This window comes from Magnolia sinica, chromosome 2 (genome assembly GCF_029962835.1).
Source record: "Magnolia sinica isolate HGM2019 chromosome 2, MsV1, whole genome shotgun sequence".
Lineage (NCBI taxonomy): Eukaryota > Viridiplantae > Streptophyta > Magnoliopsida > Magnoliales > Magnoliaceae > Magnolia > Magnolia sinica.
This window is the reverse complement of record NC_080574.1, coordinates 118,445,257-118,471,911: the sequence shown is the minus strand read 5'-3', so window position 1 is coordinate 118,471,911 and position 26,655 is coordinate 118,445,257. Positions and strand designations below refer to the sequence as shown.

General features: G+C 43.1%; 1 protein-coding gene across 1 annotated transcript; it reads right to left on the bottom strand.

Moving 5' to 3' along the window:
* Nucleotides 1-24,227: 24,227 nt before the first annotated feature.
* On the bottom strand, nt 24,228-24,851 carry LOC131227139 (uncharacterized). Its single transcript, XM_058222863.1, has 2 exons — nt 24,605-24,851; nt 24,228-24,469 (listed from the first exon to the last, which is right to left on the bottom strand). Exons 1-2 carry the CDS (start codon nt 24,849-24,851, stop codon nt 24,228-24,230), a joined length of 489 nt encoding a protein of 162 aa, XP_058078846.1.
* Between the last annotated feature and the right edge of the window lie 1,804 nt (nt 24,852-26,655).

The window sequence follows — 26,655 nt, the reverse complement described above, 5'->3', positions numbered from 1 at the left end:
GGGTTTATAGATCGGCCATGACGGACCAGCCTTAGTTCAACGGTCACGGTCACTCGATTAGGGCCACAAGAACATTGCCATGTATGGGACATTTTCCTTGATCCGAGGGTTTATTTGGGTCAGATTCTGATGGTCTGAATCCTTATATTTGGCCCGCAAGTGACACGACTCAGATTACTTAAATTCGGATTTTATTTCTAAAGATATTCACGTTTCTCACATACTTTGCTCCGGGCTCAAGTTGTACATTTTTAGACACAATTGAGACTTGATTTCTGAGGGAGTTGTTGAGTCCAGTAATGCGGTCATAACTGTATAGTTTTGCGGTTATCGGACTTTCGACGTGCGGTGCAAGTCCGATACGGATTTTCGGTGTGCTCCCAAGAGCAACCGGATTTAGGGATGGATTCTAGATTTCAGGGTAATGTAGCGTCAATGATTCTACTCATTTTAGATCTTGCAATTTGTATTTAAAGTGATTAAGGCCTATTGCATAGAGAATCTAGTTTAGCGCTAAATTAATTCTCGTTTAGTTTCTAAAGGATTTGGTCCTATTTGATTTCTGCCTGAGGTGGTGCTTGGGCCTTTGTAGTTTATATAGAAAGTGGTCCAAGCTATTAATACTTAACTAAATTATGCCCTAATTACAATATAATAAGGTCCTAGGGCAGTTCTACGTCCAAGGACGTCCATTGCCAAGTTGGAAAAAAAATCCAGAAAGTTACAATCTACCCCCCTTAAAAACCAATTTCGTCCCCGAAATTGCCTAAGAGGAATAAATAACAATTTGATTATTTTATTTGCCTACGTTTTATTTATTTCAAGTTTATATGCGTGGTAGGGTGTACATTGTTCATGCTAGTCTAGTACATTTTAGTCTCTATCCCCCTTAAAAACTTATTTCTTTATCTCTTACTTATATCATGATGGTTTGCTACAATGAATTTCTTTCCCTATTTGGAGTCTTGATGACGATTCGCATCTATTTAGAGTAAGATAACTTTTTTTTCAATGTTTGACCAACATGGAGAGACGGTTATAGTGGACTTGATCCCGATACATCGATCATCTACCTGACTAGGGTAGAAGGCTCATTGTATCCATTCCTAGTCCTAGTGGCTCCTAGTCTTCTGCTCAGTCAAGCAGTGAGTCCATTGGTAGTCACCCAGGATTGAGAATTGGGTCAAGCCGCAAATGTTTTACAATTGTATATTTCAGTAACTCCGTAGTCCGATTACTATAAAAGCTTAGGGAATGTCCATCACTGAAAGGTTCAAATTTCCTATTTCTAAGGTTGCCCTTTAGGTCTTGGTCTAAGAGAGTCCTCGTTTTAATCTATGTCCGAGGAAGGGGTAAATCAATATCGTAATAGATCATCATCCTAAGGAGGTTTCTCGTTTTAATCTATGTCCGAGGAAGGGGTAAATCAATATCGTAATAGATCATCCTAAGGAGGTTTCTAATAGTATAGAATTGGCTAAGGTTTTTATTAACATTTGCGGATATACTAACTTTGTTTATTGTGACTTAACTCGTAACTATTGTTAAGCCTATTCTTTAATACGAAGGTTCAGCTCCTATTTAGTGACCTATCCTTTCGTCTAACCTGGATCAATTTCCTTCGATCCTGGGCTAGTGGGGCAAGGGCCAACCACGCTTTTGCTATGTCACTTTGATTAAATGGAAGCATTAACTGACCTAACTAGATTGGGCTCATAATGTTCTACCCCCCTCAAAAATTATTTTCACCCTCAAGGCTCAAGGATCTATGTCTTGATCCATATGTTGGAACAAGGTGTAATTTAGGACCTATCCTTAACATGAAATGGGATACGATCTCCCAATATATTGGTCTTCCTTCCATCGATAATGTGTGTTATGGTATTGGTACCTATGGTTATAGAAAGAAGCTAAAATGATGTGTGTTGTGGTTGATTCTAGGGGCGGGTGTGAGTTTGTGGCAATATGTCTAATTCTACCCAAGAAGAAACTTTTACTACGGTCCTGACTTACCCTCTTTAATCATATCCAGTTTAATAACGTAAGATAATCTATATATTGGTAGTACATAAGGAAGTTAGACAAAACAGGTTAATGGGCAGACTATCCTTCTAAGTTCATATGTAGGCCAGAATGGTCTGTGATTCGGGATATAATTCCTAACTGTCTGTTGCCCATTTAAGAAATTTCTTGGGCCAAAAAAAAAATCTTTATTGGCTATATATTCTTAATACCTCTCAAAGACGAAGTATGAAACTTGTGGTTGTAAGTGGTTGGGCTAACACGAAAGGAAAGTTGTGTAGTAGGTCTGAATCGGATACATGGACCTTCTGCCTAGCTATGACAGAAAGTTTGTCGTATCAGTTCTTAATCCTAGTTGATCTTGACTTTTTGCTTGATCAGAGCATTGAGTTCATGGGCAACTATTAAGATTGAAAATTCGATTTAAACCGCGAATACTTCGCTCATATATAGTTCCTCTACTTCGTGTTCCTGAGTGTATCAAGTCCTTGAGAAGGCAATTCTAAGGGGGTGTTGATTTGACCTAACGTTTAATCTGATGAGTTGTTCTCAGAGTGTGACTAGTTTCGAATCAAAGTAAGTTTCCTAGGAGTTATTAAAGAAGCCTATAAGTATTAAGGGAATTCAACGAAGGAACGAGGTCTCACTCTAACTTAATCATGACAACTAATTAAGTCTATATTTCAATTACCTTAACATAATCAGTCTTTTACATTCCTTAGTGTAACCAGTATCCTAGTCTTAACTTGGGAGTAGCTGTACTCAAATAGTTGTAATCCAAAGTCTATGCTCATACGCTAGATGATTTTGTACCATTTCAAATACAAGAAGATGTTTTATCGCTTAGCGTCAAAAGTCGTCTGGTTGAAATTGAGTTGCCTGAACTTGAATTTAACTGCACTCGGGTACTACACATATTCCCATACTATCTAAGGAGGTCCTAGGGTTCAGGTTATTACATCAGTAGATTTCCTATACTGTCAGATTTTTCGAAATCTAGGAGTACCAACACTCAATGTCGTCCTAGGGTAATTTATGTCCTTTTTCTGGTACTTTTAATTTGCATATTATTTTAATTATTTTTCTAGTAGTTCTTCATCAAGTTTACTTCATCTCTTTCAAATTTCATTAGATTTCATCTTGTAGAAAAATTCTAAAAATTCGAGAAGTAGCAGCTGTCCATGCTAATTTGTTTGGGATAGTTGTCACAATGACCTGTATTTATCTATATTAAAATTTTTATTATATTTTTACTTATTTTTATATAAAACTATACTTATCAAGCTTCAATCTGAATTTTGAATCACCTGAATCGGAGTTATAACGAGGGAGATATGATTTTTCAAAGTCAGATGTATATTGTAAAATTTTTCTACCGAAAATGGGCCGCCGGCCCACTGCGGCCCTGCCAGGCCCGCAATTTGGTGGGGCCTTGCCGAACTGACGAGGTCCTCACCGATCTCTGGACCTTCTAGTGAGGGGTCATCGGTGGGGCGAGGTCCTCCCCCCCGGGGGTGCCGAATACATGCGGGACCCACCTCGGGTCCCCCCGATTTGTGTCGTTTGGCCCCCCGTGTTCGTATGAGGCATTTTTAGGTCCAATTTGCAAACCGGAATGAGTTTATTTAACATGTAATATAGATTTTGGGGTAGGAGATGCTAATATATCCAACAAACCTATTTATTTTGTTAAATTCTACAAGGTTAAGGGTCAAAAATCCATTTTATCCATTTATTTACGATTTATGATAAGTTTTAGTTTCGGTATCATTCTTCATCATTTATACCCTAGGATTGGTGTGTATTATGAATGTTCTTAGAAAACTTTGAAGGATAAGATGGTGAAAGGTGAGATTTCGAAGGAAAAGGGTTAAAAAGGGACTTTATGCTTTGGGATTGAGTTCTGGAAAGTTAGTAAGGTGTTATGATTGATCCATTGCCTAAGGACATCTATTTCTAGGTTTAGAATTTATCAACTAATGATTCAAACTCGTTAATTGACGGCCTAGAGGTGACTTAGGTCGATTCACGTGATCGAAGATACATTATGGACTAAATTACAATATTCAGTCTCGCCTGTCGGTGAAACTTAGGATTCTAATGTAGTTTCTAAATTCCATCGCCCCCTTCCTAAATCAGAGTGTGCCAGAGTGCGTCATGTTACCATAACCCAGGTCCAGTTTAATCCAAATCATGCTCTGATACCATCTTGTAACGCCTTGAAAATCAGGGGTTGAGTAGGTACCCAACTCCCGAGTTCCAACACATCACTTATGCAACATACATAATGATGATTTAATGTTGTCCATGTTAGTGCATAAAACATGAATGGGATTAAGCTAAATCAGCAGATCATACTCCGGGGACAGTTAAATTTACGCAAGCAGAAGACTGTAATCAGAGTATAAAATATATAAATCATTGTAAGTCCCCAAGGTATGAATGCATTGCCAGGTCAAAGAGTTACAAGTATTGATTCAAAATACAAAATGTCAGAAGAGTGGTAGTCCTCTACAAGCATGAACCCTGAAGCCCCGTCAATTCAGAACGGTCTACGAGAACCCGCCTGAATACTGCATATATGAGGATGCCTCCTCATCATCCTCAAAGTCTGGTTCCGCCTCGCAGGCTACGCCATCATCTGAACCTACAATAAGGTCTGGTTGGTGTGTACAACACCATCCCGTAATGTAGGAGTGCGTGATCAACTCAGTGGAACAATAAAGCAAAGGTTAACATGTTCTCAATTCAGTTAAGCAGTAATGATAAAACAATACAATCAAACATCCCTAAATACTCTGATTAATGCAAGAATGATATGACATATGGATGCATGCCCTCGCCTGCGCTCCCTCAGCGACTTCATCTCATGATCGCGCATAAAACACTTCCTCAGTGCTTGACCTGCTACGCCAAATGCACACGTAATGCGGTGCATGAGCGTGATTAGCAAGTTCTTATTAGTCCTTTTCATACAGCGGGATTGGAAAGCTAAGGTACTTCCCTTATATCAATTCCTAAACAATGATCCATTTTAGGGTCGTCAGTCTTAGCAATTCTTATACGATGTTGCAGTTCTAGGTCACTGCAAAGGGCTCGTCACCTTATTAGTGCAGGCTTAGTATGTACTCTTGTTGCTACGTAAAGGCTCATCGCCTCTATGCGGTCTTAGAATATGCTCGAGGTCACTACAAAGGGTTCGTCACCTTATCAGTGTAGGCCGACAGCTCGAATACAGTGTCCCATACCACCATATTCGGGTCACGAGTCTGGGTTACTCACGGTCACTACGAGGAGGCTCGTCACCTTAGCGTGGGCCGATAGCTCGACCACGGTGTCCCATACCACCATGCCCGGCTCATGAGTCTTAGCGGATCGAGGTACCAAGGTTAAAGGGGTTTTCGCTAATGATTTTGGTACCTTAGATTCAAGCAGTAGCGTCCATACATGGTGAACATACATCGGGTCAATCGGGTTACTTGATGAGATCGACTGGTACGAGCGTACCTCGAGTTAATCGACATGAAGTTCGTAAGCACTCTTTGTGGCCTAACCACTGTCGACAACTAAAGTACGGGTCGGACTCATCGAACACGTCCTGCGTGACAAAACAACCTTAGCCACCAAAACAAGGCCTATTACCGATTGCCTGGACTATACTATAGTCCCAAACACATTCGGATATGAGAAATATGTACACATGACAATCATACAACATTTAACAATTAATGCAAACATGGAAAGCATTTGAATGTATAATGAAACACATATAACATGCCATTCTACATATACGTATTCTACATAAACTATGCTATTTAGATTACAACAACTTGAAGGAATTTATGCATATAACTACGGTAGTTGGGAATCCTATCCCAACAACCCTATTAAGTATAATTCATCTAACTACTTCACATACAGTCATTGTGTTACACACTTATACTACACATATCAACATACACAATATATGTTGATTATAACATATATGTGGACAAATCCTCGCAACAAAGAGTTGTCATGCACATAACAATTCATGTATTTGCATTCCATAGACATGGCTGACACAAATCATAATTCCATGTCCATTCAGACATTTCAACAAACACATAGACTATACACTTTAACATACATGTATTAGACTAGTTATAACATATATCCTGGTAAGCCCTTTTACAAAGGAGTTGCCACATACACAACAAGCATATATTCATGGTTAATAATCATGGCAAGCACAGATCCAAATTCCATATTCATTCAATCATATCAACAAACACATGGAATACACTATATTTAACATAATTCATATATATGTGTAAAGCGCGGGAAACGTCGTATTTAAACATGTGATAGCAATCAAGTCAATCATAAATCATTAAATGACATTGAAAGCCTTAAAAACCATAACCTAAACGTTTATAGTCCGCACCTTACGCTGGTAAACGCATAACAGATTCGTTTTAAACACTTAGCCTTTGTCAACGACAGATTGACAACCTACAGTATGAAATAGGTTAGCTATTCCATTACTTACAATGTTTGAAACCCTATAACAGGTTAGGGTTAGGTTTTCTTACCTAAGAACGAAATTAGAATCGCCCGTATAGTGATACAGATAGGATGGTTAAGCACGTGGAGCATCAAGGAAAGACCCCGACAACTAACTCCCACTCTCACTCTCACTTTCTCTCTGTTCCCTTCTCTTTTCTCTCATCTCTCCCTTAGGGTTTCTCAAATTCATATGAGGTGAGAGAGAGAGAGGGTTTAAGGTCCTTATATAGGCTCAGGACTGATGGAAATGGCCCTAGGGCCAAGGTATACTTAGGTTATATCCAAAGGGTGTCTTTTTCAGCCCATCGGAGCACTTCTGGTGGCCCCTTTTCCACGTGCGGTCGAACTTAAGCTCCCTGACCATGGATCTAGGTCAGGCTGAGTTTTCGCTTCGATCGGGTTTACAGATCGACCGTGGCGGACCAGCCTCAGTTCAACGGTCACGGTCACTCGATCAAGGCCACAAGAACATTGCCATGTATGGGACATTTCCCTTGATCCAAAGGTAAATTTGGGTCAAATTCTGACGGTCTGAATTCTTATATATGGCCTGCAAGTGACACGACTCAAATTACATAAATTCAGATTTTATTTCTAAAGATATTCACGTTTCTCACACACTTTGCTCCAGGTTCAAGTTATGCATTTCTAGACACAATTGAGACTTGATTTTTGAGGGGGTTGTCAAGTCCGGTAATGTGGTCATAACTGTATAGTTTTGAGGTTATCGGACTTTCGACGTGCGGTACAGGTCTGATACGAAGTTTCGGTTTGCTCCCAAGAGCAACCGGGTTTAGGGATGGATTCTAGATTTTAGGGTAACGTAGCGTCAATGATTCTACTCATTTTGGGTATTGCAGTTTGTATTTAAAGTGATTAGGGCCCACTGCACAGAGAATCTAGTTTAACGCTAAATTAATTCTCGTTTAGTTTCTAAAGGATTTGGTCCTATTTGATTTCTGCCTAAGGTGGTAGTTGGGTCTTTATAGTTTGTATAAAAAGTAGTCCAAGCTATTAATACTTAACTAAATTATGCCCTAATTACAATAGAATAAGGTCCTAGGGCAGTTCTATGTCCAAGGACGTCCATTGCCAAGTTGGAAAAAAAATTCGGGATGTTACACCAACCTTTCCCTAATCCCAAACCACAATATGAGATAAGTGGTTCAAGCTCTTTAAATTAGATGGAGCATGCTAAGTCTATCACCACTCTTAAGAGTGGGAAAATAATTCATAAATCTATTTCGGTTAGGGTTGAAAAGCCTAAAGACCCGGAAGAGGATAACGATGAAAGACCTAGCACTACTCTATAAGAATTGGAACTGGAACTTCAAGGCAAGTCGATTGCCCCATTCCCCCAACGGTTGGTTGTACCAAAATCTCTCTCTAACTCTCAGGGCATTCTTGAGGTGTCGAAACAAGTGAAGGTCAATATTCCTCTGCTTGATGCCGTAAAACAAATACCTTCATATGCCAAATTGCTGAAAGACTTATGTATGACAAAATATTCAAAAGAAAATCTTCTTAACTGAAAAAGTGAGTACTATCCTAAAGCAAGATGTGCCAAAGAAATTCAAAGATCTTGGTAGCCCAACTATACCTTGTGTAATCGAGAACTATCGAATTGAGCACACACTTTTTGACTTAGAAGCGAGCGTAAATCTGATTCCCTATTCGGTGTACAAACAATTTAGGTTTGAGTGAATTAAAACCTACCCTAACCACATTACAACTTACTGATTGCTCAGTTCGTGTATCGAGAGGGATAATTGAGGATGTGTTGGTCTAGGTTGACAGATTCTACTACCCGGTGGATTTTATCATCCTGAATACGGAACCCATCAGTAACATGAGCACTCAAATTCCCGTCATTCTTAGTCGCCCATTCCTTGCCACTTCAAATGCAATCATTTATTGCAGGAATGGAGTCATAAGTATGTCTTTCGGGAATATGACATTGAAACTAAATATCTTTTTCAATACAGGTAGACGGTTAGAGGATGATGACGATTTCCACGACATTAACATGATTGACTCTTTCATGAAAGATAAAACATCTTTAACCTTATCCTCTGATCCTTTAGAGACGTGCTTGGCTCACTCCCATGATTTTGATGATGACATGATTAGGGAGATGGGTGTCATGCTTTATACTGCGCCGGTAATTGAAGTTAACTGGTGGAGGCCACAATTTGAAGAGTTGCCCCAAACTGGTGAAGTGCATCTACCGTCTAACCTCAAGGCACCGAAACTTGACCTAAAACCTTTACCCTCTGATTTGAAATATGTTTATTTAGGTCAAGAAGAGACATACTCGGTGGTGATTTCTTCCTACCTTGAGCAAGAATAGGAGAGTATGCTCATATCTACTCTCATTAAGCATAAGGGAGCCCTTAAATGGATGATTGCAGACCTCAAGGGAATTAACCCTTCAGTTTGTACTCATCGCATTTATCTTGAGGATAATGTGAAGACCTCTCGACAAGAAGTGGTTAAAGCTGAGGTTCTTAAACTATTGGATGTGGGTATCATATACCCTATATCTGATAGTCAATGGGTGAGTCTAACTCAGGTGGTTCTCAAGAAGTCTGGAATCACTATCGTAGCTAATGCCAACAACGAACTCATACCAACTGAAGTTACTACTGGTTGGAGAATGTGAATTGAGTACATGAAGTTGAATACCATCACAAGGAAGGACCACTTTCCTTTGCCCATCATCGATCAAATTTTAGAAAGGCTAGCTGGTCATTCGTATTATTGTTCTTAACGGATATTCAGGCTACAACCAGATAGAGATAGCCCCTGAAGATCCAAAAAAGACCACATTTACATGTCCTTACGGTACCTTTTCTTATCGAAGGATGCCATTCAGACTATGTAATGCCCATGCTACTTTTCAGCGATGCATGATGAGTATTTTTTATTATATGGTGGGGCAATATCTAGAGGTCTTCATGGACGATTTCTCTGTCTTTGGTCCATCTTTTAACGATTGCTTAGAGAATCTTAAATGTGTGCTGAAAAGATGTGAAGAAAAGAATTTGGTACTCAATTGGGAGAAGTGTCATTTCATGGTTTATAAGGGAATTGTCCTTGGACATATCATCTCATCCAAAGGAATCGAGGTAGATAAGGTAAAATTTGATCTTATCTCTAACTTACCTCCACTCAAGAACATATAAGACGTGTGATCCTTCTTAGGACATGTCAGTTTTTACAGAAGATTCATAAAGGACTTTAGTCTTATCTCTCATCCTTTATGCAATCTGCTTTAAAAGGATGTACCATACGAGTGGACAAAGCAATACCAGGAAGCTTTTACTAAGCTTAAGGGCATGTTGACCACTGCACTTATCATGCAGCCACCTAACTGGAGCCTTCCTTTTGAACTTTTGTGCGACGTGTCTGACTATGCTCTTAGGGCAGTTTTAGGCCAGAGAAAAGAAAAGAAGCCCTACGTTATTCATTACGCAAGTAGAACTCTAAATCCTGCCCAAGTGAACTACTCAACTACGGAAAAGGAACTCTTAGCCGTAGTGTTCACTTTGGACAAATTTAGGTCCTACTTGATCGGATCCAAGATCATCATTTACATAGATTATGCGACGCTCAAGTATCTTCTTTCTAAGAACGATGCTAAGCCCCCCTGATAAGATGGATCCTCCTCCTCTAAGAATTTGATTTAGAAATAAATGATAAAAAGGGAGTAGAGAACGTAGTGGCTGACCATCTTTCTCACCTTGATCTTCCTAATTCTCCTAAGATAATACATATCAATGACATGTTCCTTAACGAACAACTGTTCAAAGTCTCTCATTCACCTTGGTTTGCTGATATTGCTAATTATCTTAACACAAGTTTCACATTGACACATTGGACTGCGCAAGATAAGAAGAAATTTTTCACTGAGGTGCGCAAATTCTTCTGGGATGATCCGTATTTGTTTAAATATTTTCCAGACCAAATCTTAAGGTGATGTCTGCTAGACGATGAGCATTAGAGTGTCATCTCCTTCTATTACTCTCAGGCCTGTGGTGGTCACTTTTCTGCTAAAAAGACCACGACCAAGATTCTGCAGTGTGGGTTTTATTGGCCCACTATGTTCAAGGACACTCATGAGTTTTGCAAAGCTTGTGAGCGTTGTCAGAAATTGAGAGCATTGTCCCGTCGAAATATGATGCCCTTGAACCCCATCCTTATCATTGAAGCATTTGATTGCTAAGGCGTCGATTTCATGGGACCATTCCCTCAATCCTTTGAAAATCTATATATTTTGCTCGTCGTAGACTATGTCACTAAATGGGTCAAAGTGATTCTGTGCCGGAACAATGACCATCGAACGGTCATTAAGTTTTTAAAAGAGAACATCCTTTCTCAGTTCGGAACGCCTCGAGCCATAATTAGTGATGGGGGCTCACATTTTTGTAATAGACCTTTCGAGAATTTAATGAAGAAATATGGTATCTCTCATAAGATGAGCACTCCATATCACCCACAAACAAGTGGGCAAGCCAAGATTTTTAATAGAGAAATTAAACACATTTTGGAAAAGACAGTTAACCTTGACCATAAGGATTGGTCAATTCGATTGATCGATGTCTTATGGGCTTACTGTACTACATTTAAAACCCCTGTTGGAATGTCTCCCTTTAGAGTTTTCTATGAGAATGTTTGCCACTTGCCTGTGGAGTTGGAACATAGAGCCTACTGGGCGATTAAAAATCTGAATTTCAATCTGGACAATGCTAGCTCGCTACACAAACTTCAGTTGAATGAACTCGAAGAAATCCGGAATAATGCGTACGAGAACTCGAGAATTTACAAGGACAAGATAAAGGCATTTCATGACTAACACATTCTTCGAAAATCATTCACGCCAGGTCAGAAAGTCTTATTGTATAATTCTTGGTTACATTTCTTTTCGGGTAAGCTTTGATCTCATTGGACTGGCCCTTTCACTGTTATCAATGTTTATCCTCATAGGGCTGTCAAGATTCGGAATCCAGATAATGGTAATGAGTTTAAAGTAAATGGACATCGATTAAAGCCATTTGTCGAGAAATTTGATGTAGAGGACATGTCCATACCTCTGACGGATCCTGTGTACCAGGATTGATCTCCTAATCTGATGGAGGTATAGGTAGGTTTACTGCTTTCATAGGACTATGGTAATTTATTTTTTGTCGTGCTAGGATAGTCGGCTTTATGCCGTTAAGATAGTTGTTTTTGTGGTTTCACTCTTGTGTTAATCCACTTTCACGCTGAGGTCTCTTTGAAAAGCCGTAAAGTCTCCTCATCAGGTACTATCTTTCCATCACTTCCCCTTTACTTTCGTTGTCTCATGTGCATTACATGCTTATATCTTTTACATTGAGGACAATGTAGATTTTAGGTTGGGGATGGGAGATTAGGTTATCTAATCAGTGTTTTCTCAGTCTTAAGCAAAAAATTGTGAAATTTTTAAAAAATTTTCTGGAGATTTTGTGAATTCGAGTGATTTTGAAGGATATTCTTGATTTAAGAGGTATAAGATACGTAATGTTGGTGATTTATGACTATTAGATTCAGTTGCTTGTTAGATTTCACAGTTCAGTTCAGGTTATTAATCCGTGATTAGAAATTTTAAACATTGATTGAGTCATGATTATGCATGTCACATCTAGCTTACACATTAAAGCTTCAGTTCGATATTGAATTGTTAACCTGGTAATCACTAAGCATAGAAGGAACTAGCCTGGGGAATTTATCCATCATGTTCTCAAAAAAAAAAAGTGAAAGAAGAAGAATATCCAACTAAAAAACAGTTATCATCGAGAACGGCTACCTGTTAAAGATTTTTAAAAAGGTTGACACATTGTGAAGCCATCGATGAAAAAATCAAAAGCTGGAAGAATTAAAAGTCTGAACTGTAAGGCAAGTGTCATTTTAGGTTTGGCTACTCGGAATTGATTTGTTTATTACCAATGATATAATGAAAATTGACGATTGGACCTTTAATTGTGATAAGTCGAGGTTGCACTATATGCTCATGGAACTCAATGTTTAGAATTGTTCTAATCGATGGATTAATGCATTGAACTTGACCATGAAGTTTATAATGCGCTTGAGTTTAGGAGAAACTAATGCTCAATCTTAGAATTCTATTGATAGGATTGTTTTTCAAAAATCACTCGGGTTTATAGAAATTGTCCTGTAATTCCTAAAATATTTTTTCGCATACTTTGCTCAGGACTAGCAAAATGCTGGTTGGGGATTCTATTGAGGGTCTAATATTGCGTATTAGACCCCATTTATTACCTGATTTTACGAACATGATAATGCTTAATGTTACATTTTAATCATGCTTTTGTTGTAAGGTGAACTTAAGAGCTTGGACTAAAAAAGGGTGTTAAAAGCATGAATTTGATGCTCAAGAATCACCAAGGCAAGGGACGGATCCTAGGGGACTGAGATTGAAGAATTCACATACCAGAGATCCAGGAAAATCGAGTGATTCACGTTAAAGAGGCCTGAAAATCATCCTGAATGCAAGATCACTGGATTCCCACCATCTGTTTAGCTTGAAACTTTATATCTGGCCTGAGGATCATAAAGTAATCGTACACGTAAAATTTCAACGATTGGATCTTTGTGGAAGTGGCCCAACGGACAGATCAGCCCATAAATCACTGATCTGGGGCCCACCTGATCTTTGGATATGTTTTAATTTTAGTCTCAACCCCTTAAATTGGATGAAGGATGGATGAACGGAGCAGATTTCTCATGAACATCACAATGGACCCCACCTTGGGGTGTACAGCGCACGTAATCGCGCAGTGCATCAGACTGGAAGACTGGTCAAAAGTCGGTTGACCTGACCCCATCTTCGCTTATGCATAACGTCCACACGTCCGGACGCTGTGACGTGTAGTGGGCCACCACCATCATCTTGATGGATGATCTGAGCCGTCCATTCGATCCAGGGGGGCAACGACTAATGCCATGGAGTCCAAATGCTCCCATGCATGTGTACATACGTAGATCACCGTCAAACGCAGGGTGAACGACGGGAACAAAGATACAATGAGCCGCACCAAAACTCAGCCAAAACCACTCATTTCTGACCGAAATTGTGCCAGGAATCCAATGGATGGGGTGGATTTCTCAGAAAACATCAATGTGGGGCCCACCGAGCATCTCAGTGTAAGAACTTTCCAATTACTCACGTCTGGACGTAACTTCCTCTATGGGCCGTTGTGTAATCGTGGAAATGACTGGACCATTAATCTGAACCATCCACAAGCTCCAGAGGGTGGCCAAGACCCTAGCCATGATGACGGAATCAAGGATGGGATGTTCACCATCCCAAAAATTTGTGTCAAATGCAGCTACTTCCGCGGTTCTTTCGCTGTTGCTGCGTAAACAACACTTACACACGTTCTCACTGACTTCACTCCATCCTAGTCGACTTCCAACCACCTTCCTTCATGCTCTATAAAAGGAAAGAGAGAAAGACGTGAGAGGGCATCATCTTGGGATGTGGAGACGTGGAGAGAGAGAGAGAGAGAGAGAGAGGGCGTGGACGTGTAGCCGACCATCTCCTTCTTCCTTCCTTTGTAGCTTTTCTTTTCTTTAATGCTTTTTAAGATCTTTAGTTTGATCATGTCTATTGTTATGGGGAAATTTGAACAAGGATAATCGAGGTCGGCCTGAGCTATCGGAACTAGTTAATAAGGCCTCGGGAGGAGGATACCATGTCAAGTATGAGCCGACCTCTAAGTTACGACTGTAGATCAGTTGAGACAAGCTCTCCACTAATGAACCACGACTAAGAACTAGTCCTGATTGGCTGATCCAGACCTTCATCCTCATTCGAAGAAGGATGGCTGAGCCGAGCTTTGACCCTCGTCCTCAACTTCATTCAACGAAATCCGACCTTGGTGATCTACCGACAAACTTTGACTACTAGTACTCGGTCTCAAGTCTACATAGTAAGAGGCCGAGCCCGGGTGCGAATATTCCGTACACCGAGACTGAGGTCAAGCCCGAGTGTGGATACACTGTATGCTGAAGCTGAGGCCGAGCCCTGGTGTGGATACTCCGTGTGCCGAACCTGGAGACTAACCTAAAGATGGACGTGAGCGAAGATCTCGCCTAAGGATATGTGCCCTTAAGACACGATATGTTGCACAACCCAAAGATTACGGATAATATCTTCATGATCATAATATCTTGCTGATTGAGCAAATCGTGTCGAGATTAGTGGACGTGGATCGTTCAACCCCCAGGTATAAATACCAGGAGACCCATTGTTACAGGTATGCAATATCTCGCACCCTCTCTCTACATTTGACTTAGACTTAGATTCCCTAGCCTAACTTAGGCATCGAAGGGTCCCCCGGCTAAGCCAGGGTCTCCTTTGCTCACCCTTTTGTGCAGGGCCAGGGTTCGTTAAAGGTTAATGGCATTGAGTGGAGGGTGGTCCAGATTTTGACCTCAACATTTTTTGGCACCGTCTGTGGGAAATGTAAATAAAAAGCTAGAAGATTTTATCGAAAATGGCAGGAGAAAAGAAAAAGGTAACAGCAGTAGAGCCCGAACCTAGTAGACACCATCAGTCATCTTCATTACTGCACACCGAGTCGGCTCCAATAGGGCCGTCCCAACGGACTCGGAGCCGAGGAGGAAAATACAAGGCATTGTAAAATGAAGTCCATATGCTAAAGGATGAAATTAGCAGAATGAAGGCGCAACAGAATTAACAACCGCCTCTTAACTTGGTGGAAGCCACCCCAGCGCCTGAGGAACAAACACAGCAAGTCAGTTCCCGGGCCAGAGGTTCCCAGGCACAAGCCGCACGAGCCCTCGACCCTGCGCGCAAGGCAGTGTTCCAGGAACGATCTGTCCGAATCTCAGAACCTGCTCGGGATGCTGAACTATCCTATGTGTTCGTTACTTTGGCTCTGGCCCCCACCAACCTCTGCCATCGGCTGGAGAGGAGAAGACAGAGCAGAGCACCCGAGGGGGGGGGGGGGGGGCGCTCCCAAGAAACAGTAGCTGAGAATCACAATCCTTGGGAAGCTCAACTTAAGGAACTTCGCGACCAGTTTAAGACGTTTCAGAAGAATCAGCAACCTGCATCCGTCTCAACTGTAGTCCAGTTGATGGAAGAGACTGAACCTCCCTTCATCTCAGAAATCATGGGTGAGGTAATGCCGTCGAGGTTCAAGATGCCTCCCGTCATCCAATTCTCTGGAGCATTTAATTTTTCTGGACTTTCTTGTGAATTCGAAGTGATTTTGACGGCCATCTAGGGTACTTGAAATTTCAAGATACGTGATGTTGGTAATTTAGGACTCTTGGATTTAGTATTTGTTAGATTTCATAGTTAAGTTTAAATTGTTAATCCAGAATTAAAAGTTGTAAACATTGATTGAGTTATGATCTCACATGTCACATCTCACTTTCACATTAAGGTTTCAGTTTGATATTGAAGGATTAACTTGGTACTCACTAAGCATGAAAGGAACCAGCCTGAGAAAATTGAAAGGATTAGACGAATAATCTTCACCATAAGTTTTCTCCCTATAGGTGAAGGTTCAATTTCCCAAAGTAGCCAGTCAGAAAGGGGTGGGCAATGGTCTTCATCATAGGTTTGCTCCCTATAGGTAAAGATTTGATTCCTCCCCTTGGCGGTATTTTAATGAATATATATATATATATATATATATATATATATATATATATATATATCAAAGGTCGATTAATGAAAAGATGATCTGTGAGGAAAGTTTCAGTTAACATGAATGATCTTATTGGTTACCGATAATATCATGAAATTAAGAAGTGAACCTTAATGATAAGCCGAGATTACACGATACACCCATGGAACTCAATGTTTAGAATTTTTCTGATTGTTGGATTAATACTCTGATCTTGGTTATGAAATCTACAGAGTGCTTGAGTATAGGGAATGTAAAGCCCAACATTCATGAATCTTAGACTTCTAATATCTTGATTGTTTTTTTTTTAAAAATCACTCAAGTTTTTAGAGATTGTCCTATAACTCTCAACTTATTTTTCGCATGCTTTGCTCGGGACTAGCAAAATGCTGGTTGGGGGTTGTGTTGAGGATCAATTATTGCATATCTGACCATAGTTATTGCGCAGATTTACGAACATAATACTGTTTAATGGCCTGATTTAATCATGTTTGTGATGCAGGGTGAAGTTGCGAGCTTGGACCGAAACAGGGTGCTAAAAGTTAGTATTTAACGCTTAGAATTCACCAAGGGAAGGGACGGACCCCAGGGTACCAAGATCGACGGATTTACACGCCAGAAATCCGAGGAAACTGATAAACTGAAGCTCAAGTAGCCCGAAAAACGTCCAGAATGCAAGATCATAAGGTTCCTACCATCCGTTCAGCTCAAAACTCTATAAGTGGCCTGAAGACCACAAATGAACCGTACATGTCTAATTTCAGCTCCTGCATCACTGTGAAAGTGGCCCAACTGACAGATCAGCCACCAAAACAGTGATATGGGGCCCACCTATTATTTGGATATGCTTCAAAATTAGTCTTGACGGTTTAAATGATATGACAGAATGGATGGACGGAGCGAATTTCACGAAAACATCAAGGTGGGACCTAGTTCACGTGAGTGAGAGTGCAAACTGTCGGTGCACTCACATTGCACCGAGTCAACAAAGCAGGCAAACTACATTTGACCGAAATTTTCGCCCGATCCCATGTCTGTTGTTACGAACGGAGAACAGAGGATCCCTGCATGATCCCTGTGGGCCACCACGTGGACCTATAAGCTTAATCTGAGCCATCCATCGAATCCCAACGGGTCGTCTAAGCCAAGAACAGGAGGAAAATCCAAAAGAAATGCAGCAGGAGAAAACCCAACTCTCCAAACGGAAGATTGACGGTTTTAAGAAAATCCTGTTGTCCTCATCAATAGAAGGCCAAAAACACATTTTTCTAATCGAAATTCCGAGATGAATCTGGTGGTCGGTGTGGATTTCCTAAAAGTCAATTGATATGGGCCCCACCATCAACACAGCGTAAGAAATTGTGCAAGCCTCTGTGTCCGTGAAAACTGAAGTCGGTGGGGCATTATTCAATCTTGGCGGTGATCAGATTAGCAATCTAGACCGTCCATCATGCTACTGGGATGATTTCGATCAGATCCCCAGGCTTTCCACCGTCGAGCGGGTTGTATCTTCACCCATAAGATGGGTCGACAGGGGCTGGGGCAGATTTAACTCCACGTTGTAAGATGGGTCGTAAATGGAGATTCAGGCCGATCAAGGCCGTTCAAACCTGAGCAGGGAGGGGACTGACCACTCCCAAGAAAGCTGATTAGTAGATTTAGTCGGCACAAGTATGGATTTCAGTTCGGGCGCAAGTTCCTTTCTGGAAATTGCTGCGCAAAAGAAACGCAGTGCGTAGAGCGTTCTGGAAGGTGCGCTGCGCCTTATAAAAAAGCCTAGCCGACCACAAAAAATGGAGAGGGATTGAAGGCTTGGGCTAGACGTGAAGCACATGAGAAAAGGAGGAGAAAAATCATCTTTGCTTGAATTGTTAGGACGTCAGTGAGGAAGGGAGAGTATAGAGTTGTTTTGCTGTTTTTATTTTTTTATTTTTTTAGAGATATATTCCAATCATGTTGGGCTAAACCTCTTAGCTAGGGCTAAGAGGTGAAGCTTGTGGCATGATGGGAAGACTTTATGGCTTTGATTCATGTTGATTTTGGTTTGATTTTAAGGAATACCTTTAGTTTTTAATGGTTTGTTGTGACGGAAATTACAATAGATCTGTGATGGCTTTGAGTATTTCCTTTTCATTATTGTGATCATGCAGTTAGGAAACCCTGTTGTTCACCATCGCCCCTTGGACATGGTTGGATGACGGGACTCTTCCTAACATTCCTACATCACTCAGATTGGCTGTGGATTGGTTTAATTCTGTTGTTTGCTTTGTCTCATGGGCATAGTTTTGTGATGGAATCCATTCTAATTTACATCCGTCTTATCTCTTAAAAGTTCAGATTCGATTTTAGTGATATATCTTCCAACTGGATGAAGACGGGACTCGAATTCCAGTTGAGTTCGTGAATCAAGCGTAGGCTTCCCTGATATCTACAAGTGGATCCTTGGCAACCTAGTTTCCTACCTCTGAATTCTTTAAGTTTTAGATTAATATTTCACCATTATTCCTTAAATTCTATTTGATTTAGATTTCATCTTATTCTAGTTCTAGTTCTATTTAGTTTCGGATTACGTACAGGTTTCAGTCCCTTAGGATTCGACCTCGGTCTCACCGAGTTTATTACTACATCACAACCCTATACTTGGGGAGTGAACGGAGTCATACCATTCGTGGATGCAGATCCAATCGGCTGCGAATGCAATGATGTGCCGAGCCTTCTCGATAACCCTCTCCGGATCTACTCGGAGTTGGTATCGACAGCTTAAACCAAAATTAATCGATTCCTTCGCAGAGCTCAGTAGATTGTTCCTTACCCAGTTCATCTCTGGTAAGAAGAGTCAGAAGCCGACTACCCATCTGTTTACCCTCAAGCAGGAGAACAATGAGTCGCTGAAGGACTTTAATGCCCACTTCAAAGAGGAGGCGTTGTTAGTGGAAGACTATGACGACAAGATGACACTCTCAGCCATGTTTAGCGGGCTCAAAGAGGGGAAGTTCACTTTCTCGATCAGGAAGAATCCACTAACCACCTTGGCCGAGCTTATTAGCAGGGCATAGAAATACAACAACGCTAATGAGTTCTCCAACTCCCGCAGGAACATACAAGTAGCTGAGCAGTCGTCCAAGGAGAAGCGACCGAGGAACGAAGAGCCTCAGTCATCTAGCAAGAGGCCTGATGATCGTGCCACTCGCGATCGCCGACCAGGCAGGAAGCCTGAGAGTAAATTTCGTTTCTATACTCCCCTTAATACATCTCATGAGCAGATCCTGCTGAACATCAAGGGCCAAAAACTCCTGAACTGGCCGGTCTACATGAAGGCCAGTGCAGAGAACTGAGACAAGCATAAATACGGCCGCTTTCATCGTGACCACAGTCACAATACGGGCGACTGTGTAGATCTTAAGGACAAGATTGAGACCCACATCCATACGGGTCATCTGCGACGATACACCAAGGAAGAGAAGTCTACTCGGAAAGAAGAACTTCCTAAAAATACTACAGAAGAACCTGCCGAGATCCGCAATATCTACAGTGGCTCATCTAGTGGAGGTGACTCAAATAGGGCTCGCGTTCAAACCCCGAGCACTATGTCCACCTGGTCGAGAAGCTAAGGAAAGAACTTTGAATCAGCCCCTGCAATCTAACTTTCACAGAGGATGACACATGAGGAATCCAGCATCTACATGACGATGCCCTCATGGTGACTATGACTATAGCTAACCACAAAGTTTACTGCATCCTGGTCGACACAGGGAGCTCGACCGATGTCATCTATTCTGAAGCATTCAAGAAGATGGGGATCGAAAGGTCACGCCTTCGACTCGTGAAAACCCCTCTGCACGGCTTTGCAGGAGATAAGGTGATCTCCAAGGGAGCCATCGCCCTCCCCGTGACAGCAAGAGAAGGACAGGATCAAGTCACACTTCTCATGGACTTTCTTGTTGTCAATGTGCCATCGATACATAATGTCATTCTGGGCCGACCTTCCCTTAATGCAATGAGGGTGGTTGTGTCCACATACTATCTGATGATGAAGTTCCCCACCGAAGGTGGAGTTAGTTACCTCCGAGGAGACCCACGTGAAGCTCGGAGATGCTATGTAATAGCTGTGAGAAAAGGGTCGGTAAAGCAGGCCCTCACCATCAACGTCCTCGACCCCAAAACTCCCATAAAAGATCTCCCCGAGGACTCGGAGACCGTCCCTCTTGAGGAAGTCGACCCAAGAAAAACTGTTCAGCTTGAGTCTTCACTGAATTCCGAACAGAGGTCTTAGATGTTGACTTTCCTACAACTTCACGTGGTCACATGAGGATATGTCGGGCATCTCTCCCGATGTCATGGTTCATACGTTGAACGTGGATCCAGACCACAAATCGGTGAAACAGAAAAGAAGAGCGTTCGATGCCAAGAGGTACATGACCATAGCCAATGAAGTTTTCAAGCTTCTCAGCGTCGGCTTCATCGAAGAAGTACATTATCCCGACTGGATTGTTAACGTGGTCCTGGTGAAGAAATAGAGCGAGAAGTGGCGGGTCTGTGTAGATTACTCAGACCTGAACAAAGCCTGTCCAAAGGATAGGTTCCCCTTGCCTTGAATCGATCAGCTGGTGGACATCACGGTTGGACACGAGTGACTCTCCTTCTTGGATGCCTATTCCGGGTACAATCAGATCCCGATGCACCCCCCAGAGAGGCAGAAGACCATCTTCGTCACTGACAAAGCACTCTACTATTACTGGGTCATGCCTTTTGGTTAAAAGAATGTTGGGGCAACATATCGGAGATTGGTGAACCATATGTTCGCCAAGTAGATCGGTGGGATAATGGAAGTTTATGTCGACAACATGCTCATCAAGAGCGTTAGAACATCTGATCACCTTACGAACCTCGAGGTGACATTCTCAATCCTCTGGGAGTATCACATGAAGCTGAACCCAGCCAAGTGTGTCTTCGGAGTCGGTTCGGGCAAGTTCCTTGGGTTTCAAGTCAGCTAGAGAAGCATCGAAATCCCGAGAAGATCAAAGCACTACTTGACATGAGCTCGCCTCGGACAACAAAGGAGATCCAGTGTCTTATTGGCCAAGTAGCAGTGCTCAGTCAATTTATCTCTAGAGCAACAGACAGGTGTCTTCCCTTTTTCTTACAACTGAAAGGTCACAAAAAAACCGAGTGGACCTCTGAATGTGAGCAAGCATTCCAACAACTGAAGCAATACCTGGGTTCGCCTCCCTTGCTGTCGAAGCCAGAAGAGGGCGAGCCCCTACTCTTATACTTAGCGGTCTCTACCTCAGCCGTCAGTTCTGCACTCATCAAGGAAGTAGGAGGCAAGCAGTATCCTGTTTACTACATAAGCAAAGCAATGGTATCCGCCGAGATCAGGTACCCAGGCATGGAGAAACTAGCACTCAGCTTGGTCTTCTCAGCACGGAGGCTGCGCCTATACTTCCAAGAACACACTATCATCATCCTGACCAACCCCCCCCTCAAGCAAGTCCTTCAGAAGTCAGATGTCTCTGGACGGCTGACGAAATGGGCGATAGAACTCGAGGAGTTCAACATCCAATATCGTCTGAGGACTGTAATAAAGGGTCAGGCTATGGCTGACTTCATAATCAAGTTTACCATCTCGAGTGCCGATACCGAAGCAGAAGCAGCTCTCGCGACCTTGCCTGTTCCCTCGCCAATCAAGGATATGAAGTCAGAGCAGAGGTGGGTCCTTTATGTCGATGGGTCATCCAATGCCAAGCGCACCGAGGCAGGAATTATCCTAGTCGTGCCTGATTCTACGACTATACAATATGTCATAAGGCTCAGTTTCAGAGCTTCTAATAACGAGGCAAAGTACGAGGCCCGACTTAGACTGGTGACCAATCTGGAGGTTCAGTCCCTTGAAGTGCGGTATGATTCCCAACTGGTGGTAAACCATATCTCTACCAAGTATGAAACTAAGGAGACTAGGATGGTGGCCTATCTGGCTGAGGCCAGGAAGCTGATAGAAAGGTTCTGGAGCTGCATCATTAATTAGATTCTGAGGGCAGAGAATTCTTGGGCTGACGCCCTCGTAAGGTTAGCCTCGACCACTGAAGGAAAGATTCCTCGGATTGTCCCTGTGAAATTCATGGAGAGCCTGAGCATCGACCAATGGATCAAGAAGTAGTCAACTCAGTAGAAACTACCCCAAGTTGGATGGACTCGATCCATGACTACCTTGTATCTAGTGACGTCTCCCAGAATAGATTAGAGGCCCGACGCCTGAAGATTAGAGTTGCCCGATACATTATCTTGGACGGGGTCTTATACAAAAAGGGACACTCACAGACCTACCTCAAATGTCTTTGATCCTAGGAAGCGGATTATGTGATACATGAGATCCATGAAGGCATTTACGGAAATCACTCGGGTAGCCGAGCCTTGGCTTTGAAGATACTCCGCCAAGGGTACTTTTGGCTAACCATTTGAGAATATTTGAAAGATTACGTCCGAAGGTATGACAAAAGTCAGAGGTTCGCAGCTATACTGAGGCAACCTGCAGAAGAAATGACTCCCATGAGCGGACCATGGCAGTTCGCTCAGTAGGGGATTGACATCATCGGACCTTTGCCCATAGGGAAAGGACTGGTGAAGTTTGCTATTGTCGCGATCGATTACTTTACTAAATGGGCTGAGGCCGAGGTCGAGCCCGTGGCCAAGATCATCGAACAGAAAGTGATCGACTTCGTCTGGAAGAATGTTATCTGCAGGTTTAAAATCCTGTGCACCATCGTTTCTGACAACAGTAAGTAGTTCGACAATGATAAGTTCCGAACATGTGTAGGGGGCTCGACATCTCGAACGCTTATTCCTCACTTCGGCATCCACAATCTAACAGACAGGTGGAAGCCGTTAACAAAGTCATCAAGCACCATCTTAAGACGAAGTTGGAGAAAGTAAAAGGCAACTGGGTAGAGGATCTCCCATTCGTCCTTTGGGCCTATAGGATTACAGCTTAGTCGTCTATTGGTGAGACCTCCTTTTCGCTATCCTATGGCTTGGAGGTGATCGTCCTAGTTGAGATCGGCCTCCCAACGGCTTGGGTCAGAAGCTACCAGGAGGATCGGAACGCAGAGCAGATCGCAGTAAACCTTGACTTGCTCGAGGAAACTAGAGATGTCGCCAGACTCCAAGTCACTGTTTGACATCATCAAGTGGCATGATTCTACAACTTAAGGGTCAAGACAAGATGGTTCTGGCTAGGGGACTTGGTCCTCTGCCACGTCTTCCAAAATACGGTAGAGCCGGAGACTGGGACACTCGGGCCCAATTGGGAAGGGCCTTACCATGTGGTCAGATCGACCTAGCTAAGTTCCTACTACTTGGAGGACCTTGAGGGATGTCATCTCCCCCACCCCTGGAACACCGATCACTTAAATATCTACTATTCTTGAGAATCTACTGGCCATAGAAGGCCCTCAATAAATGTACTGCTCGGAACGACAAGCCTGTTAAGGCCGTTAATAAAAGTTCCCTCTTTCCTACATCTTCTACTTACGCAATTTATCTCGAGTTATCTACAAATGAAAAAAGTTACTTCTCATAAGCAGAGGCTAACTTAATGGACTGATCCCTTAAAAAAGGGGTCAGAACGTTAAACCCATGAAAACCTACATAGGGATCCCCTCATATGCAGGGGAAAAGCCCAGAGATGACCTGATTCCCTGAAGAAGGGGTCAACTCGTCACATATCGATAGATCTGCGAAAATGACTAAGGAGCACATAATTCCTAGGGGGGTTGACCTCTCAAGGGGTTGGTCTTTAAATACTAATATCAAAGTATCATCACAAAAATCAATACATATGAATATACCTTCTCCCAAGGGTTCGGCTACGTCCAAGCGAGCATGGAGTTGGTTGACCTCTCCCTGGAGCGCTAGCTCCTTTGCTCGACCTTCAGCAGCAGCCCTTCTTAGTTCCACTCACTCCACAACTGAAGCCTCCAATAGTTTCTGGAGCTCGGCCCTCTGTGCTTCAAGTTCGGCCGTTCGTGCCTCTTGCTCTGCCTTCTTCACCACAAACTTGGCTCGCTCCGCCTCGAGCTGTTCCATCTCCTTCACCTCAACCATCATTGGCAGTAATTGGTAACAGACTGCTGAGTAATCATTCATGAAGTTGACATGGCGACGGGAGAGCGTGTCGCTATGTTCGCCTTTGGTATATGCTTAGCCGCCCATGGGTTCAGCAGAGCCATGTGATAACCGAGGGGTAGAATCTTTGGAGTGTGGTCGGAAGTTCCTCCGACCCCACTAGCCACGGAAGCTTGAGCAGCAGCCTCAGGCATGGTGGTATAACTGACAAGGGCATCGGTTCGGCTGATAAAGAGCTCGGCCGATGGCTGGGCGATGAGTTATGGATCGCGCAGGGACAGTCTCCCTGACCACCTCCCTCTCTACCCTAGTGGCTGAAGGTGAAACCTCAGGGGCTAGCTCCTCTGCGGACGGCTTCGAGATGGTTATAGGCTCATGCTTCGGGGCAGAGACCGGGACAATGATGGGAACGGCTTCAGCTGGGGCCACGATGGGCGCGACTTTAGCTGAGGTCATGGCTGCAGATAGAACAGCCTTGTCATGAGAAGTCTCCCTCTTCTTTGACGTCACCTTCGTCCTCGGTTAGGAGGAGAGGACGATGTCCATTGGAGGGTGTGGCACGAGTGACCTTCTCCTCTTTGAGCCGCCTGCCTCCATTCCTGCCTAAAAAAAGGGAAATCAGCTAAGTAAAATATACTGAATGACTGAATGTCAGCAAACCAATCTCCGAAGGTCCTTACCTCGCTTACCTAGAGTAAAGAGAGTGGGCTGGATTTTATAAAAGCCAGACGACACCAAGTTCTCTTGGCTGATGAGGTCAAACCAGGCACGCTGGTCCTCAGGGAGCACTCCGACTCAGTCGACCTGCCGCTTTTGAAAAGCAGAGAGGTCGGGGGCCCCCTTTCGGCTGAGCTGCAAACAGAAGCAGAGTATGAGTTAAAATGTAGAAGGATAGATCGAGCATGTAGTGTGACTAAAAATAAGTGCCCGACCTGGGTTGGTGAACTTGGCGAGGACTCGAACCTGTAGTTTGTCCAATTCAGAGGCAGGGGCCTCCCATTCCTCCAAGCCTAGAACCACTTCCCCTTCCAGTCTTTGTTGGAAGTAGGAAGTTGGGTTACCAAAGCCGGGACGCATGGAGGCCTAGCCGAGAAGAACCACCAGGCCTTATCCGAACTATTATATTTGGCTATGTATAAAAACAGGAACTCATCTGGTGTCAGCCTCTGATTCTCCGCCCAATGCCAGAGGATAAAGGTGGAGGCGAGGATCCTCTAGGAGTTCAGAACCAGTTGCCCCGGTGCGATTCTCAGCTGTGCGGTCAGCTCACACAAGAATGGATGGATGGGGAAATGGAGCCCGCACTGGAGAGCACAAATGAAGATAACGATTTTCCCCTCAGCTAGAGAGCCCGCTTGGTCCGTGGGGGTAGGGGTTTGGATGTGAACCGAGTCGGGAATTTGATGGTCTTCGCGGAGCTGGGCCATTTGGGACTCGACCAGGATCGAGCCCCCAGGGACTAAAGGTTTTGACATGCCTCCTGAGGGGCCTGCCTTCGACCGCCCTGCGGGATCTCTAAGAGCCCTCTTTAGTCTCTTGCCTTGACTTTTGGCCCTCTAACTCACAGTTCTTTGGGCCAGGGCCAAAGTGCCAAGGGGTACAGCCTCAAAGGGCCTTCGGACTCTCCAAGTCCCAAGGCAATAGTCTTTGGTTCGGAGTTTGAACCAGCTCCTTAGACCTCTTCTACTTTTTCAGAGTTGCTCGACATGATGCAAGGTAAAAGGGCTTAAGTGATGGGAGACTCATAATGTTGCAGGCGATTTCCTCCGGCAAAAATTTTCCTAACTCCGACGACTTCCTCCGAGCAGAATCTTTTCTCCGATGGTCGGAAACCCTTTATCCGGTGATGAAAATCCTTTTTTCGGCAGAGGGATACGTGGAAGAGAGCCATACGTTTGAACCACCTACTCGGTGCTATCATTGCAAAAGGTCGTTCCTAAAGCCGAGGCGACTCGGCATTAGTGCCAAGGGACACGTGGAAGAGAGACATATGTTTGAACCCACGCTTCGAGGTTGGAGTCTTCTGAGCATTTAATGTCATTAATGATGTAGGCGAATCCTCAACCTCTGCATACACGTGGCGCTGTGTCCTTCACTCCGCCGATTATGAATCGTAACTATCACCACGTGTCATTCGCCAAAGGGAAAGAAGCCGAAGGGTTGCGGTCGCCATACAACATGCGATATCTGAGGCGTATGTATCACATTAATTACGCCCTGATTATCCCAATCACCATCATGAGTAGAGGAGTGGGGACAT

What these genes read in the sequence shown, in the direction of transcription:
- LOC131227139 (XM_058222863.1), bottom strand. Translation starts at nt 24,851, where the DNA reads ATGACCTCAGCTAAAGTCGCGCCCATCGTGGCCCCAGCTGAAGCCGTT. An exon ending in TCAGCCGAACCGATGCCCTT is followed by an intron (nt 24,470 to 24,604) that starts GTCAGTTATACC and finishes TGGGCGGCTAAG; the next exon opens with CATATACCAAAGGCGAACAT.